An 18,765-nucleotide genomic window follows, 5' to 3' on the forward strand; every position below is an offset into this window, starting at 1 on the left:
GAAACGATGTGATCATTTTTCAAGCAAAATATATGTCTTAAATCTATCACTTTTTACCATTTTTCAAACAGGATAAGGATGTCGCGACAAAAACATCGTTCTGTCGAAGCGATAAAGTCCATTATGAATTATTGTAGCCACAAAGCGAGATTTACAATAAAAATTTAAAATGTAAAATTAAAAAATTGACCAATCATAACAATGACGTTTTTTCTATAATTCGACTGTAATTGACCAATTTCTCAAGTTTTACGCCTTAAATTTTCATTGTAGACCCCGTTTAAACCCTGGTCTACAATAAGGGTGCGTTCTTTTATTCAGCGATTTGATCATTCAACAGATGCAGCTAAATCTCGTGGATGTATCAAGATTTCATTTTTTTTAATTACTTACTAGGAACATTAATGTTCTTAGAAAACACATTCTTCTATTGGCTATCGGATCGTTGTATTTCCGAAATTGTACCCGGTCACAGTTTAACTACATACAGTTGCGACAGTGCTAGGAAATTGAGGGCTCGATTTTCTTTTGCGCATGCGTGGTTGTACAACCAAGAATATGGCGGATTGTCATATGAAGTCTGTTCTGTTTAGCTACACTGCTGAACTGGTGCAATTAGTTCGAGCGAGATAAAATATATTTGTCTCATTCTAACTTATCGTACGAGTTTAGTAGTGCAGCCAAAAAGAACAGACCTATAGCGATACCGGTGAGTGACAGAACAGCTGAGTGTATAACACATTTAAAAATATTTATACTATAATTGTAATACAAAATGAATGCAAGAGGTGGTATCTCGTGTACGTTTGTTACATGCAAAAATATTTCTAGACGAAGAGAAAATGAAATAAGTTCTTTTCGATTTCCGAAGGATAGTGAAAAGTATGTTAAGGTTACGTAAAAAGTGATCACATATACACAATGATATTAATATTTATAGATCTTAAGAGCTTGTAAATAAATAATTCTAATTATTGTGATATTCAGTATGTTCTTTGCATGTGATGTATGGAACTCTCAAGTCCTTGAAAACCAGAGGCACACGATGCTTATTTTCGCGCTGCATTGCTTGCTGGATAGAAATATTGCGTTCTGATTGTGCATTTGAAATGGGTGACAATATACCAAACAAAACGCAATATTTCCACCCAGCAAGCAATATAGCACGAAAATAAATATAGGTCTGTTCGTTTTCGCGAGACAAGTATATGCTTTCTCACTTCAACTTATTGCACTAGAGGTGCTTCAGCGGTGCAGCGAAAACGAACAGACCTATTGTGTGCCGCTGGCTTAATAATATGAATAGAAGTAGTACTACGTCTCACCAGTAGTACACACGCTCTTCATGTCGTTCTAATTCAGCGCCCGTACAACCTACAACATGGCTGACAGTCACGTGAACCACAATGACCACTGACATCAAAGAAACTGCAGCTACTGTTGCAACTGTGTGTAGTTAAATTGTTCCGGTATGCTATCTACCATGCCATATTCGCGCTCAGTAAGTAGATTTATTCATTATAATTATATATATATAATTATACATTTATTTTTGGTCCGTTTTTCACCTTAACTTTACTTGGTTGCATTATTTCAAAAAATGTACATACATATCGAAGTATATGAGATTTTTATGCTTTGCGTTGTGTATAAATTTCTTGAACTATTGCAGTGTATAAATTTCTTGAACTATTGCAGTCAGTCCAACTAAAAAGAACCGATCAATAATATCTATCATTCGATAATTTGTTTCGTTCATACGAATATTACTTTAACAGCATGACGGAACAGGTAATAAGAGAATCATTTTTGACGATGACTTTGGCAAACACACACATCAAGATCCAAAAACGAAAAGAGAGGAAAAGGTGAATTTGTTTGAAGATGATGATCATAATGAAGATGTTGACGATAATGAGAATTTATGGAATGAGGATACATTCAACACCAAGAAACGTAAAAAGGTTAGTATTACATATTTATGTGTTACATTTATGTTCATTTTGTTTGCCGAATTGAAGTCACATTTTTTTGTTGAATTGTTTCTAGTGTTTCTTGTGAATATTTCAGTTCACTTTATCCAAGGAAAGAATTAAATTAAAAACTTTAATATTTAAGATCTGTGATATTTAATATTTTGGATCTGTACTTGAAAGCTCCCTACATACCGTTAAAGTTTGCTTCAGATCTGTGTGTCTTAATTTGTAGGGTTCTTTTGCTAGTGTCAAATTTAAATTGCTAGTATTTACTGATGATCAAATAATATCTACTGACATATTTAGTCACATAAAAATATTTTTATATTCAATTATACTTCTGATGGAGTACTACTTGGTGTTCCATCAGAAGTACAATTGAATATAATAGTATTCTTACACGACTAAAATAAATAGCAACTTGATATTGCTGTTAAGCTTAAAACTATTCTTCCCGTGATAATTTTGAAGCCTACGGAAATCATTTTAATAAGTATAATTTAAACATTGTAAATTCTATTAATGTAGTGAAATGCTTTTCAATCATTGGCACGAAGTGAGAGAACATAATTATTTTTGTTTATACAATTTTTTTTTTATGGTAACAGATTATTCTCGGCCACGACGCACGATTTACTTTGGACGGACGTTTTGCAGAAGATAATCATCAGGATGAGACTGAGGTTATCACTGGTGCTGAGGAGTGTGATTTGCAGAAAGAGAAGGAGAGGGAATTGGATATACTGAAAGATGTCTTGGGAATGCCCTTTTCAATGAAAAATCAAGAAGCAAAGGCATCTAAGTAAGAATACGTAGAAGTGCGAAGCTTTTAAACGATAAATGACGTATTATAATCATGTATATAATCGTAAAATTTACAGGAAAGAATTGATGATACGTTACGATCCAGCTGAAAAAAGACACTGCGAATACGAAGTGAAAACTGTGCAATCAGAAACGAAGGAAAGAAGCGCCAAGCAAAAGAAACGTGAGAAAGCGAAAATCGAGGAATCTACGGCCGCAGAAGTGCCGAAAGATGTTTATTACACCGTCTCTGACACTTTGACGCGAAGTTTAAAGCAGAATGAGAGATTTAGTTTGTTGAAAGCATGCGGGAGAGAGGAAAACGACATGAGTATTTATTTCAAGATCAAATATATTTATGTTTTTATCACGTTATTTCGATGATTTCTCACATTTTTGTATATTCAGACATCGATGATCGTGACACGAGAAACTGCGATATTGCGAATTCTGGTGTATCCACGATGAGAAATGACAAGGACGTGCGGTTTCATTTTAGCGCGAGGAATGCGTTCAAGCACGATTTGTCTGATAACGAAGATTTGAACGAGAGATTTGATGAACGAGTTGTCGAACAGTCTGAGAACGATAATCGTATAAATGATCTGTTCGAATATGGAAATATTCTTTTCTTTAGAAACGACGATGTACGATTTAACGGTATGTATGTGGATCGTTGAAATAGCAGAAGCGTCGTTTACGCCCGAGATGAACCGGACAAATCTATTTTCAGAGGCTGTGAGATTCTTCGACGTAAAGGTTACTTCAAGTGAGGAATTCAAGAATTTGAGGCGCAAATTGAAAGTTATCATACGCACGAAAATTCGTAGAAATGAAAGAAAATATCAGCCATGGAATAAGAAAAAGAAAATAAAAAGATCGTAATAAATATTTCCCCATTATATTTTGATCCTAAATTAATAGACTTGCGGTATGCGATCTATAGTGTGTTCCAAAAATCCTGAAACGGTTAAATATGTCGAAAACAAGGCATTTGAAGAAAAAAATGTTATCATTGGTAGCATCGGAGGGGCACGATAATCTGTACGTAATCGTTGATATTGAATCGAAATTGAATCATTGACATTGAGTTGAAATTGAATTATTTTGAGGGTCGAAAATTCATTAAAAGTTGTAATAGAAATGCATCGAAATCGATGAATATTTTAACCGATATTTGATATATATTTTCGATATCAATTCAATAAGTCATTTCTCGTTGGGTATTTTTTTCCTGTAGAAATCTTGAATCTTCCGTGAAGAAATAAGATTATGTATAAGAAAAAATTTCAAATAGACAAGAAATTATCAACAAATAATGATTTATTTACGACCAGACTTATCGTGTCATTTTTGAAGAATTTCAAATATCTTATTCATTTCATATATATTTTTATCTATGTGTATTTATTTAAACTTACGATTAAATGTTTCCGCATTTTTCGTTCTAAACTTTTAAATATGGAATTTTTATTATAGATATAATCGTTTCTATAATTATCTCTATATCCATAATTATAAATTTAATTTAATTAGAACCAAGTTGCTCTCGTGTGGTTATTGTATTCTTGATTTGGTGGGCAACATTGCTGTCATGTCTTCGGCAATGATTTCAGAGTTCTCCGGTTGCGGATTCAAATTTAAAAAATCCTCATGACTCGAGTATTTTATCTCTACCATTTTCTTCATTCCTACATCGATAGAGTTTTCAAACTCTCCGTTAGATAACAACGCATCATTCTCTGGAAAAAGAGCAATCAATATACATTGTGTCCCATTTAATTTGAACATCTTAAATATTGTTTTTGATGATATGAAAAAATAGTGAAAAATGTGATTGCCTTTTTTTCTTCGTCTTAATTTTCGGCTTTTTACTTATTTATTTAGTCATTATAAAATACTTCTTATCCGAGGTAATAATAATATCTACTCAATCTCTGAAACTGATTTACCGGTAGGAGATACGAATTGCGGCACCGATAATTTTACATTTTGCTAATTTCACTCTTTTCTCACTCGTGTTAGCTGAATCTATATGTCTATGGCTGAACCTATTTGCAAACATATCTCTAATAGTTACGACAACATAGTGACAAAAATAGGTCATCCTATAAAGAACGGTTATAATTTTGAGATTTCAAAAAATATGACTTTGAGAAAAATTATTTTTTTATGACATATTGCCCCTTTGAAAGAAATAATTTTCTTCGTCATTTATTTTTTGTCGAAAACGATAAAAAAATTTACCATATGTAAAGTGCTTTCGTGTAATTATTTATTATAATTAATAAATATAATTAATTATATGATTGTGTAATACTATCAAATGATTGTGTAATATAATAAATTATTCATATATATATGTATACCATGAAGAACATCCTTGATATTCTCTTCATTTCCGATCAGACGAATATATTTGTTATCGGCGAGTATATTGATACGTCTTACGATGTCGGAATTAAGATTCAGCAGCCAAAATCGATTTATCTTATGGTTCAGCCTTGTCGATAGCATTTCGATTCCCTGTCGCAAGAATTACGAATACTTTATAAAAACATTTCTAAAGTCAATTATATAAACAATGTTTTTAAGATTGTCCACGAAATAAAAGTTTAGAGGATTTAAATTAGGAGATTTTCAAGAATTTCAGTGTTCAAGAACACAAATATTTGACTTTCCTGTTTTCTTTAAACATATATAACTTTGCATGTTTAAAATTATTAAAGTTATTATTTTTTCATAGGTCGCTGAACTTCTCTCGCCGCCAGCTGTAAAATCGTGTAAACAAAAACGTTATTCTATTAGAAAAAATAATCTTGACCTTAAAATCTCTGAAAAAATTACTTGGAAAAAATTTTTTTTCATCACAATTGCTCTCTCAAGCGGTGCAACTTTTTCTTCAGACATTTTTTCATTGTCAAAAACATGCAAAATAATTCAAATGTTCGATTTAAGTGGATCATCCTATATATATATCGTAATAATCATATATATATATATATATATATATATAAATCATCAAATTTTCAAAGAATTATATACATATTCGTGTTATACAGATTACCTTGATTGAAGTGTAATCGATGTCGACGAATCTTTCACAATTCACGATCAACGACACATCGCTTCCCTCGTTTCTTACTATAGTCATCACTTTGTCAATAAAGGAAGCTACCGCGGGATAATATAAACATGTGTCGAGCTCCAACATTACGTACTTATTTCCTAAGTCAGTCTGGAAAAATACAAATGTGCGATGTGTAAAGAAAGAGACCATATTATCTTTATGGTCGACGAACTTGTAGTAATTAAATATTCAATATGTCAAGCAAGCTGTACAAACACATTACAGGTGCGATTATTAGCTTCACTATTTGAAGAATATTGTATTAAAACGCATGATGTCAAGACTTAATGCTACGATAAGAATTAACCTTACAAGCGCGTAATATATAAATATAGGGTACCTCATTTTAACTTAGAAAAAATATTACATAATATTCTTAGAATATTATAAGAATATTATTATAATATTGAGTAATATTCATATAATATTCTAGGAATATTATGCATTTATAGAGTATGTAATAATATACAAACAAAGCAAAATATTTATGATCCGAATGGCAGCAGGTCAAGCTGAATAACTCAAAATCTCGTTACTTTCTCTTTATTAAAAATTGATGTATCATCCCTTGTTTCAAATGAAAATAGTATGTGCTTCATTCAAATATCGATATGTCGATGAAATCAGTTAATAAATATTTGTACGTTACACGCAACGAGAAAAACAAATTGTTAGTGGATCGTGATTACTAAACGGCAAATTCGGTTCTAGTTGGGATAAAGGATTACTTTTTCGACTTTGTGGTTACTGACCTTACGGTTGATAACTTGAACAGTTGGTCTCGCTGATGGCCGGATGAAGAAGACTAGATTGAAGAAAATGCCCAGAAGCAGCCCAATTTCGACGCTGATGAATAAGCAGCTTAAGAAGGTACCTATCGCCGCAACGGCGTCCATCTCTACAAGGAGGTAAATATATCAGATAGATCGTGGCGTTTTCACTGATGACACTACCCATACAATGTTGTAACATTGCATATTGCAGTGCAATATTGCAAAGACATTGCAGAAAGATATTATTTTGCAATATTACTTCGATAATGTTGCAGCAATATTTCAAAACATTTTTAAAATAGCATAATATTGCAATGTGTGATTGGTGCATGCATTGCGGGCTATGTTCCAATATTCGTTATTAGTACTGAAAATTTATAGTTAATATTATTTTAATAAATTTATAGTTAATTACGTACATTAAGTTGGGTTATCGATTACATTCTAAATTGCGTTAAAAAAGAGTGTTCAAACTATTTTGAAATTCAAAATATATAATGTAAACTATGAATTTACAATATTGGAACTAAAACATTGAAAGACCTTTGCACTCAATAAATTTTTAGTCTCGTAACCATAAGTTATATATATATATATATATATATATATATATATATATATATATCATATATACACACACACAATATTTAATTTGACTTCCGAGTTAACGCCGTACCCTTCGTAGATTTCCGATGTTTCGTAAACATTTTAGTTCATTTCATCAGGATGAGAAACGACTCAAGATCAACCTGCAGATCTCAGGTCGCAACTCATTCTGAAGAAATAAACTTAAATGTTCAAGAAATGTCGGAAACAAATCCATGAAGGATACAGCGCTAACTCAAAAGCCAAAGTCCAGTATTTATTCATACCGCGGAAGCCTAAAAAATCACAAAAGTGTTATTGCATGTATATTATATTGCAATGTTTCTACAATGTTACATTGCAATATTTTTATGCGCGGACTTTTGCTGTTGTTGCAATGTCACATCAACAATTTCATAATATTCCTGCAATATTGCAATCTTGCAGAAAAATATTGTTGCAATGTATCTGCAATCTTGCTGTACTGTATGGGTATTTTAAATCGCTCTCTGTAGCGCAAGCATGTTACACGGAGAGCAGCAATAATAATACTGACTACGTCCTTTCCAGAGCAACTTTATGATCTTCAGGTCGATCATGAATATCACCGCGGTTATCAGCACTGCCGCTAACGTGGCGCGTGGAATATAATAAAAATATGGCGTTAAATAGTTCAGTGCCAGCAACGCCATAGTACCTACGAAATAAAGAGTGGTTAGATTTCTCTTGTGTACTCACATGTCACGTGCGTTACATCATTGCTATTTTACGTAATATCTCTCGCTCTACCATTTCAGGATTAACATATTACATGTCCCCCCCCCCCCNATATTATTTAATATTAAGCAATATTATTAACATATATAATACTTCTGGAATATTGATAGATTATACGTCTCCGCTCCTAATACTATTAAAAAAATAATATTATTTAATATATTATTGTAATATTATATTTTAAATATTTAACTCTATGTGTATATATATAATATATAATTGTTTTTTTTATTTAAAATGTGTATTGCTATACCAATTGTTTTATTATATAAATAAGTTGAAATAATTTTGTGTAAAAATATATTTTATACTAAAAAAATTACAAAAATTTAATTATATAAGTGACAAATAACGATAACGAATTACTTTCCTTGACCCGAAGAAAAATAAGATTGATATCGTTCTTTCGTGATTATTACCAGAATATAAACCAGCCATAGGCGTTTGCACGCCACTGGCATTACTGACTGCGCTCCTTGTAAATGCACCGGTGGACGGCATCGACGATACGAAGCTTCCGACTATGTTACAGAGGCCGAGTGTCAGCATCTCTTGCGTGGCGTTTACATTCGCGCCCATTGCTACAAAGAGATAATTCGTTGAAAAAGTACGAAAGCTTTATTAGAGACGATAGTTCCCTATAAGCGCGTAATATTACTTAATATTAAGCAATATATTCTAAGTATATTCTTAGAATATTAAACGTAATATTCAAATAATATTCTAGTAATATTTAATGTTAAGTAATATTTCTGTTAATATTTTATTTAACATTTTAAGGAATATTTTTAAGGAATATTAATGGATGGTTATATGTCTACTCCTAATAATATTTAACAAGTAATATTATTTAATTTATTGCAATATTATATATTTTTTAAATATTCAAGTCTATGTATATATATAATATATATAATTGTAGTTTTTTTTTATTTCAAATGTATTGCAATACCAATTGTTTTATTATATAAATAAAGTCGAAAGAATTTTGTGTAAAAATACATTTTATATTATAAATTTATATATATATTTTTTTCTTTTTTATTTATATATATTTTTCCACATTATTATTTTATTTTGTTTTCAATATTCTAAGAACATTTTTATAATATACCAAGAATATTATGTGAAGTGAACATACAATATCAATGGAACATTCCTATAATATTAAAAAATATATAGCTTTCTTAAAATATTATAGGAATATTATTTTAATATTGAATAATATTCATACAATATTCTAGGAATATTACACGCTTATTGGGTTAGTAATAGTTTTATGCTTATGGAATGTATTCGGAATGGTATCTCAGTCTGTGAGATTTTTATGCGGCGAACTTATATAATCGACGGTAAACCACGGTTCGATTTGAAATTAAATGAGTTGATACCAAATGCTTTAGCTATCGCCACGTTCGCCAGGACTGATATGATAGGGAGTATCACTAAGCCCGATCCATAATGGACGCACATGTCGAGGAACGTGTAAGTTTGATTGCCCACTTGTGCTGAAAAGGGCGGTAACGACAATGTTGGCAGACCAGACTCGATTTTTCCTACAAGAGAACGATGTAATATATTAAAATGTTCTGTATAAACATGAGAAAAAAATAACGCGTTGTACCTAATCCTCCGCTCTACAACTATTATATATAACTATAATATGACGTACAGACTTTTTCTTAACAATGTGATTTTAGCATATTAATTTTATAACTGTTTATTGATTATTAAAACAAAGGGACAGTTTCCGCAGTATTTCGCAAAATCAATCGATCGCAAGTGTTATTTTTAAATATATATATTTTATATCCTATAAACACGTAATATCCCTAGAATATTCCTAGGAATATCTAAGAATATTATGTAATATTTTTTAATATTATAGGAATGTTTTATTGATGTTATATGTCCACTTTATATAATATTCTTGGCATATTATAAAAATATTCTTAGAATATAAAAAAATAGTAATAATATAAAAAAATATATATATAAATAAAAAAATATAAATATATATATGTGTGTGTGTGTGTAATTTTTATAGTATAAAACATATTTTTATACAAAATTCTTTCGACTTTATTTATATAATAAAACAATTGGTATTACAATATACATTTGAAATAAAAAACTACAATTATATATATTATATATGTACATAGAGACTATTTAAAAAATATATAATATTATAATAACATTAAATAATATTATTTTTTAGATATTATTAAGAGTGGACATATAAGCATCTATTAATATATTCTAGAAATATTATTTAATATTAAATAATATTACGCACTTATAGGGGTGCTTCTTATGTCAGAAATGTTTTTTCACGCTTCTATTTTCAATGATTGTTTCTTGGCCAATCTTATTGGTCCAGCCATAGGCTTGAATGAATCAAGATAAATGTTTTACTTGTTTTTTCAGCAACTATTTATTTATTTCACTAACAAAATATCATTACATTATTACGATTACTTAACACGTCATGTCGTGCCATTTCCTAGCGATAATAAAGTAATTATATGTTAATACCTGATAGTCTAAACGTAGCGGATCCTGTAGTTTCAAGTCGGTAAGCTATCACAGTTGTTATGCAAACAATAAGAGCATTCCTACCAATCGAGAAGTACCACAGTATTTTCTTCATTACTGAGTTTTTAGAAGTGCTTCTCTTGTCTCCCCCACAAGGACAGTCGATGTCTTTCAGTTTCTACGCAAACAGACTCTACGTCACGCCTCTACGATCATCATAAATTTACCTATGTAATTCCGAAACTCACTTTGAAAAGCAGAAGAAACAAGATGCTACAGATACCGAGAGCAAGATCTGGCAGTCTGATGTTGCCGATGTTTTTGCACAACTTGTACAAATTGTCGATGATATTAACCGATCTGTATTTCAATCCCAGAAGGCCCTGCAACTGGGCGATAATTATAATCATCGACGTCGCCGAGATGAAGCCCGACGTTACTGGTATCGATATAAAATCTACCAAAAATCCTGCAGGAGGAGATCAACGTTGATTATCGATGTTAAATAATCGTGAATGATAAAACGTGTGGGGAAAAAATGAGAGCAAAGGTGTCGATTGTGTTTTAAAACACAGAGTGAGAATTACAAAAGCGAGCAAATCCACTAAATACTGACCAACGAAATTATAAATATTTTGATAAATTCACTTGTATATACTTTTTGATATTACTTTTGATTCTCACTACATTTTGAGATATACAGAGTGTCCCGAATCAATCTTAGTTCTCGTGGCCACTTTGAACAGAAAAGTTCCTTACCAGTTTGTAAATGATTCGCAAATTTTTCAGTTATTAATTAAAGAAGCTCCTCTATAAATGACCATTTTCAATCATTGATAACTCGAAATTTTGCATGCTATTTACAAAATAGTATCGAAATTTTCCGCTCAGTTTTACTCGTTCTACTTGCGCACCATGGGACACCCTGTATAATTGACACCCCGAGTGTTCATTAAAATTTGAGCCGTTATGAAGAAAACATCGCGATATTAACCTAAATTTAATACGCCCATCAAGAGCTCCACGCATCCGGCTAGGAAACACAGAAGCACTACGAACTCAATTGGCATGTCCCGCGTGTATTGCAGCGTTATGAGAGCCATCAGGGACGACGGGCCGATTGAAACTTCTTTGATGGTGCCGAAGACGATGTACAAAAAACCGCCCACGAAACAAGAATACAAGCCATACTGCAAACATCATTCATCACGTACAGAAGACTTTATTAACGCAATCCCATTTAACAGGTTCGGCGACGCGGAAAATTTTCGACGAGGTGCGTTATACCCTACAATATTCATGCATCGTGATCGTCGATTATTCGATAGATCGGCAACGACGCTCAAAAGTGGCAGTCATGATGTATTTAGACGTGCAAATTAATTCGGTGCCTTTGCATTTAATGCCCTGTAACTCTGGTTTGAATTTACGAAGGTTTGATAAGTAACTTGGTTTGCATATTAATAGAGGGCGACAGCGACTGTATATGTGATCATAAAGCGTCCTTCCTATGGATGAATTTTTTATGGTCATAAGTCATTCTGACAGTAATTTGTTGTTTGACAGTTGCTTAAACAGAAGTGTTTCGAGTAGCAGTGAAAAATGGAAAAAATAATATTGGAATTCGTGGTGCGATTCAATTTTTTTTGGCTGAAAGGGAAAACAGCGAAAGGAATTCATGAGAGGATTTCCTCTGCATTGGATGACTCGTGCCTTTCCTATGAAACCGTTTGACTTTGGGCAAATGAATTCAAGCGTGGCGGAACAAGCATCGAAGATGCACCACGTTCTGGAGCCTCGAAATCGGCTGTCACGCCAGAAATCATCGATAAAGTCCATGATATGGTTTTGGCTGACAGATGATTGAAGGTGCGCAAGGTAGCAGAGGCCACAGGCATCTCAACTGAGCACTTCATAATTTTTACATAATGAATTGCATATGAAAAAACTTAACGTAAGATGAACGCCGCGTTTGCTTACATCAGAGCAAAAACAAATTCGCACGCGAACATCAGCCAACTGTTTGCAAGTATTTAACCCTTTCGCGGCGAACAGCGCCTTTAGGCGCTCAGCTATAGATGCTCATTCTCAGCGAACAGCGCCGTTCGGCGCTCAGGCAAATTTACCCGCGGTGAACGAACAGCGCCAGATGGCGCCCATCCGGAGCCGCTCTCTTCATACGAAGGCGCTGTTCGTTTGTTATCAACAACTGCCATTAATGTCCAATAAGTTGTTTTTGACGTGCTAGCAGCATACGCTTCTTGTGCAAAGGTTTTTTTTACATAGTCAAATATTATATACACACTGCGTTCGGAACGACTCGCGTATTTGGTCCGCGCGGTCGATCTGGCATCGGCTGCTTAGAGCGCAACTCTTTCCAGAGCACTCCGCCGCGAAAGGGTTAAAAAGAAGCCAGCGGATTTTTTGCGGTATATTGTAACCATGGACGAAACTTGGATTCACCACTATATCCCGGAAACAGAACGATAGTCGAAACGCACGAGGCAAACCGAAAAAGACGAAATGCCTTCCATCCGCTGGAAAGGTGATGGCGCCAATTTTTTGGGATGCGAAAGGAATTCTCCTGATTGACTACCTCGAGAAGGGGAAAATCATTATTGGAAAATACTATGCATTACTTTTGGATCGATTAAAGGCAGAGATCGCGGAGAAACGTCTAAGAATCGCCAAAAAAAAGGTGTTGTTCCACTATAACAATGCACCGACGCATTCAAGCTATTTCGTTGAGCAAAAATTGACCGAATTGCGATTTGAACTACTTCCGCATCCAGCCTATTCACCTGACTTAGCTTCCTCGGATTAACATCTGTTCCCGAAACTCAAAACTTTCTTGACTAGACAAAAATTTGGGTCAAATGAAGAGGTCATACAGGAGGTAAACGAGTATTTTGAGGGCCTCGAAGAAACTTACTTCCGCGAAGGGATCCAGAGATACGTTGGGGCAAGTGCGTTGAACTTCAAGGGGGTTATGTCGAAAAATAAACTACGTTACAAAACTCAAATTGTTATCTTTAATGTCAAACCAAGTTACTTATCCAGCTACGTAAATTTTTTTCCTGTCTTATATGGCGGTCTTGAGCTTTAGGAAGCACTATAATAGTTGACGGCCTTGCCGATACAATTTCAGGAAACAGTAGTTATCACGATGTTGTTCGAAAAGAAGCATTGCATCCTTTTTGCATTCCAGTTGAATAAAAATGCTGCTCGGTCTACCGAAGTGATTTGTTCCGCTTTGGATGAAAGAGTTTGTGACTCATAAAATTTGTGAAAAGACTTTTTACCGGCGATATAACTAGACAGGTGATTCCGCTGCACGATAACGCGCAGTCACATACCGCAAAAAGGACGAAGGATCTTATTTGGGATTTGGGATATAAAGGACAAAATTACGATAACAGTAATGAGTTACTTTTATGAAGTAAAGTAACTTTCCCAATCCCAAGTGTAACACAACCACTCTATAAGCGCGTAATATTTAATATTTAATATTAAGTAATATTTCTGGAATATTAATAGATGGTTATATGTCCATTCCTAATAATATTTAAAAAAATAATCTTATTTAATGTTATTGTAATGTTATATATTTTTTAAACATTCAACTCTATGTGTATATATATAATATATAAAATTATAATTTGTTTATTTTAAATGTATCGAAATACCAATTGTTTCATTACATAAATAAAGCTAAAAGAACTTTGTGTAAAAATGCGTTTTATATTTAAAAAATTATACATACATACATATATATATTTTTCTATATTATTATTATTTTATTTCTTTTTCAATATTTTAAGAACATTTGTACAATATACTAAGAATATTATGCGATGTGGATTAATAACATCAACAGGATATTCCTATAATATTAAAAAAGTAATACATATAATATTCTTCAAATATTATAAGAGAATATTACTTTAATATCGAATAATGATTATTGAATTAATTCAATTAATATGAAATAAATCAATTCAATTAATACTAACATTGTATTCGTATAATATTCTGGGAAAATTACACGCTTATAGGGCACTTTGCGCTCAAACATACTTCTCTCCTCTTTTCGTCTCAACTTTTTTCACGTGCAACGAGCGAGCCGGTAAAAAGATCGATGCGAAAAGCAAAGATGAAGAAAGCTGAAGAGGCTACGATACCTGGGCCGTTAGGCCGGCCAGCGCTGCGTAAGCTATACTCTGCGGGATCATAGTGAGGCCCAGAGTGATGCCCGCGATGAGATCCGACATGGCCTTCATTCGGCTGTATTGCGGTAACCAGCCGAGTATCGGCATGTGCTTGGCCATCGCGGAAGGACACTTCCGCTTCGTCGGCCGTGAGCATTCCTCGACTTCGGATGCCTTCGCAGCCACGGACATCATTCAAAATACGGAAAACGGTGAATATCACTCGTAGAAAAAGCAACGAATCCGCCGTCCGCACTCGCCGCGTGCGACTCAACTCTCAAGTGGAAATAATTTACACGCGAGATACGCGCGCGTGATCTCTCTCGGTCGCAGCGAAACTCTACCGCGCGCGCTTTTGGATTCTTATCGCGTACACGCCCGTGTACATCCCTAAAGCTCCGTACAAATACAGAGACCGAAGAGTAGCTTCGCTTAATTTCGCTCGCTGAGTCCTCCCACGAATGATTGACGCGTTTTCCTTAAGCGCATCTTAAACGCTGTTTACTGAATCTGATAGTGATCTTTGCGCGCGGAGAACCTTGACGTCGCGGGATTGATGGGTATTAACGAGCGGCTTCCCTCCAGCAGTTTCTGTCTATTTACAATTGTTAGCGTTCGAATCAAGACGAACAGACAATGAAGCGCACAACGAAACTTCTCGCACGTGGGCGTCTCTTCATGAAATTGATGCGAAAAGAATGATCGGTTCGGCAAAGTTTCGCTCTTAGCTTTCTCCGTAAGCGCGTAATATTATTTAATATTGAGTAATATTTCGGGAATATTAACAGATGGTTATATGTCCGCTTCTAATAAGATTTAAAAAATAATATTAATTATTGTTATATATTGTAATATTATATATTTTTTAAATATTCAACTCTACGTGCATATATATATAACATATAATTGTAGTTTTTTATGGTATAGGACTTTTCTGTTCAGTTTCACCCATTCTACTGCACACCACGGGAACAATCGAGATTAGTTTGTAACACCCTGTATAAATAAAATCGAATGAATTTCATGTAAAAATACGTTTCATACTAAAAAAAATTATGCATATGGGTCATTCCATGTGAAAGGGGTACGCTCAAAAATTAGATTTGATCGAAACCTATGGCAATCGTTAGTACTATTTTAGAAAACATTTGTCAAATTTTTTCGGATTTTTTGACCCACACCATGAGCTTCTATGGCTGTCATAAAATTCGAATTTTTACTTCGACTACCAGTTTCTTAATTCTCGTCGTCGTCGTCGTGCCAATAAAAAAAATCTGAAACTATTGTAACTTTATAGCATTTTTCCCGTAGAATCTGAAAAAAATATTTATAAAATTTTAGGAGGTAGTTTTCACCCTTATTTTGAGATTTTAAAGTTTAAAATCGAAATTTCGCAAAGTACGCCACCTTCGATTTTTTTTTGTTTTTTTTATTTTATTCCTTTTTAAATTTGCTTTCGATTAAGTCATGTCTCATGATGGTAATCGACCTGGAACAGGCCCAACATAAGGCCCAAAGGCAAAAATCCACTTTTTTACCGTTATATCTCAACCCTCAAGACGGTCATAATCAGGTTTGAGGTGTATTCTTAGGTTTTGAAGGTCGTTGATAACGAATCTGAAGTCAGATTTTTGGGAAAAGGTGGATTTTTGCCTTTGGGCCTTATGTTGGGCCTGTTTCAGGTCGATTACCATCATGAGACATGACTTAATCGAAAGCAAATTTAAAAAGGAATAAAATAAAAAAATCAAAAAAAAATCGAAGGTGGCGTACTTTGCGAAATTTCGATTTTAAACTTTAAAATCTCAAAATAAGGGTGAAAACTACCTCCTAAAATTTTATAAATATTTTTTTCAGATTCTACGGGAAAATGCTATAAAGTTACAATGGTTTCAGATTTTTTTTATTGGCACGACGACGACGACGAAAATTAAGAAACTGGTAGTCGAAGCAAAAATTCGAATTTTATGACAGCCATAGAAGTTCATGGTGAGGGTCAAAAAATCCGAAAAAATTCGACAAATGTTTTCTAAAATAGTACTACCGATTGCCATAGGTTTCGATCAAATCTAATTTTTGAGCGTACCCCTTTCACATGGAATGACCCATATATACATATTTCTTTTTTATTTATATATATTTTTCTGTAATATTATTATTTTATTTTTTTAATATTCTAAGAATATTTTTACAATATGCCAAAAATATTATATAAAATGGACATATAACATCAACAGAACATCCCAATAATATTAAAACAAAATTACACAACTTTCTTAGAATATTACAGGAACATTATTTTAATATTGAATAATATTCACATAACATTCTAGGAATATGACGCGTTTATAGGGTGGTTCAAGCATTGACTGCGTTCTCGCTCTTCTTGCGTTGCGCGAAATGCGAACCCGTAATCAACGGAGAGCGCGGTAGCGTGTTCGACGACGCGCAGCTATTTGATATGTATTGCTAATCTAGAGATTTTATTGCGCCGAATTTCGTGTTACACAAGTACGAATAGATATATCAGGAAATACAGACGTATTGGCATCAGGATCGAGCGTGTGTCAATTACATTACACAGCGCAATGTCTTTCGCTTCCATCTGTTTTTTTTTTTTTATCAAAGCGAAGCGCCGTGCCAATGTTGATTCTCTACGAGAGAGAAGATCGTGCCTGTCGTAATACAAAAAAGTGAAAAGGAGAGGACTGAAAATACGCCGCACCTCGCGTGACACCACAACAGCAGCAACAACAACAATAATCAAATGTAGTTGTATAATAATAATAATATTAATAAAATAATAATAATAATATTAATAAAATAATAATAATAATATTAAAGTGACAACAATAATTAATAATAGTCCTAATCATAATCATAGCGCGCGCGCGTGCACGCGTGTATGTGTGCATGTGTGTGTGTGTGTGTGTGAGAGAGAGAGAGAGATTGATAAAATCTCCAAATCCGTTTCAACGTAACAAAGGGAAGGGTGTTCATTTTTGTTGTCATCTTGTGTTTTAGAACACGGTATTTCTGCCGATGACAGGGACGTTCGATAAACGATTTCAACGTAGCTTCTTGTTGACTTGATCGATCTGCTCGTCAACCCTCTCGGAAGTTCCCCTGAACTTGTTTGGCTCGGGCCCTATCATTTGTATGAGCTGCGGCACTTCCTGGCTGCTGATCTGCGTGAAACGCGCCAGCGATTTCATGCATGCGTAAAGCTGCTCCTCCGCGGGACTGCCGTTGAAGTATTGCAGCAACGCCATCGTCAGCTCCACAGCTACATCGTCGAACACCTGCGCGAATCACATGATTTTTCACATTAGAATTACTCAAGAAATATTACGCCATCACTGCAAATCCTTTAGCTGAAGCTCTTCTTACACATTTCTTACACATGTTACGATGCCGTTTTAAATCACGTCATTTAATACAGTTTGAACGTGTTAACTTAACGCATCGTAATTTAACGTGTCAATTTAACACGATTAGACGTTTTAAACGAACGTAAACTAAATCGGCAAAAACATTTTTTTAAATAGTCAGATGTGTGTCATTTTAAGACGTTTATGTGTGTAAAAATACCACATTTGGATTTACAATGATTCCCCATTAAAAACATATTTCATACGTAATCGTAATGTAAATATACGTAACTATGCATAATTATACTCAATTATGTATGAAATCCTTGTAGAAATTTCATACCGGTAAGTTAGTGATTAATTATTTACCCTACAAGCGCGTAATATAGAATAGAATATTATATGAATATTATTCAATATTAAAATAATATTCTTACAATATTTTAAGAATGTTATGTAATATTTTTTAATATTACAGGAATGTTCGATTGATGTTAATACATAATTTAAAAGATTAGAATGAAAATTCTGAAATCTTAGTTTTTTCATTAAAAAAGTCAATAAAAACTGCAATTATAATTCTCAATTAAAAATGTTTACTTT

General features: G+C 33.4%; 3 protein-coding genes across 11 annotated transcripts in view; 1 reads left to right on the forward strand and 2 right to left on the reverse strand.

Moving 5' to 3' along the window:
- The first annotated feature begins 631 nt into the window (after positions 1-631).
- Positions 632-3,671, forward strand: LOC106745236 (nucleolar protein 8-like). 2 transcript variants are annotated; one of them, XM_014620653.1, is made up of 7 exons: positions 632-709; positions 1,363-1,501; positions 1,779-1,964; positions 2,585-2,778; positions 2,858-3,111; positions 3,189-3,440; positions 3,514-3,671. In XM_014620653.1, the coding sequence occupies exons 2-7, from the start codon at positions 1,472-1,474 to the stop codon at positions 3,663-3,665; spliced, it is 1,068 nt and encodes a 355-aa protein (XP_014476139.1). In that variant the 5' UTR covers positions 632-709; positions 1,363-1,471; the 3' UTR covers positions 3,666-3,671. The 2 variants fall into 2 exon arrangements, with proteins under 2 accessions (XP_014476139.1, XP_014476140.1); XM_014620654.1 differs by lacking the exon at positions 632-709 and adding an exon at positions 849-882.
- LOC106745234 (sodium-independent sulfate anion transporter-like) lies at positions 3,652-15,676 on the reverse strand. Of its 4 annotated transcripts, XM_014620649.1 has the most exons (11): positions 14,765-15,676; positions 11,578-11,773; positions 10,832-11,052; positions 10,584-10,761; positions 9,437-9,601; positions 8,465-8,626; positions 7,825-7,965; positions 6,663-6,808; positions 5,848-6,018; positions 5,150-5,306; positions 3,652-4,522 (listed from the first exon to the last, which is right to left on the reverse strand). In XM_014620649.1, the coding sequence occupies exons 1-11, from the start codon at positions 14,984-14,986 to the stop codon at positions 4,338-4,340; spliced, it is 1,944 nt and encodes a 647-aa protein (XP_014476135.1). In that variant the 5' UTR covers positions 14,987-15,676; the 3' UTR covers positions 3,652-4,337. The 4 variants fall into 4 exon arrangements, with proteins under 4 accessions (XP_014476135.1, XP_014476137.1, XP_014476136.1 ...); XM_014620651.1 differs by lacking the exon at positions 11,578-11,773; XM_014620650.1 differs by lacking the exon at positions 9,437-9,601.
- Positions 15,677-17,815: 2,139 nt separating this feature from the next.
- Positions 17,816-18,765, reverse strand: part of LOC106745214 — a 37,175-nt gene continuing 36,225 nt past the window's right edge. For all 5 annotated transcript variants that reach the window (XM_014620590.1, XM_014620589.1, XM_014620588.1 and 2 more), the window contains one exon: positions 17,816-18,093. In XM_014620590.1, coding sequence (XP_014476076.1) covers positions 17,860-18,093 — 234 coding nt within the window. In that variant the 3' untranslated portion in view covers positions 17,816-17,859. The remainder of the gene's footprint in view (positions 18,094-18,765) is intronic.

Source organism: Dinoponera quadriceps, unplaced genomic scaffold (genome assembly GCF_001313825.1).
Source record: "Dinoponera quadriceps isolate SergipeBrazil2010 unplaced genomic scaffold, ASM131382v1 scaffold1270, whole genome shotgun sequence".
In the NCBI taxonomy this organism is placed as follows: domain Eukaryota; kingdom Metazoa; phylum Arthropoda; class Insecta; order Hymenoptera; family Formicidae; genus Dinoponera; species Dinoponera quadriceps.

Bases quoted from the DNA above. Each gene is read 5' to 3' on its own strand.
- LOC106745234 (XM_014620649.1), bottom strand. From the start codon at position 14,986: ATGATGTCCGTGGCTGCGAAGGCATCCGAAGTCGAGGAATGCTCACGG. The intron at 11,774-14,764 runs GTATCGTAGCCT...TGATGTTTGCAG, and splicing joins TGGCCGGCCTAACGGCCCAG to TATGGCTTGTATTCTTGTTT. The intron at 9,602-10,583 runs GTATTAACATAT...GTTCTCTTGTAG, and splicing joins CGCTACGTTTAGACTATCAG to GAAAAATCGAGTCTGGTCTG.
- LOC106745236 (XM_014620653.1), top strand. From the start codon at position 1,472: ATGCTATCTACCATGCCATATTCGCGCTCA. The intron at 1,502-1,778 runs GTAAGTAGATTT...TTACTTTAACAG, and splicing joins CCATGCCATATTCGCGCTCA to CATGACGGAACAGGTAATAA. The intron at 2,779-2,857 runs GTAAGAATACGT...TAAAATTTACAG, and splicing joins CAAGAAGCAAAGGCATCTAA to GAAAGAATTGATGATACGTT.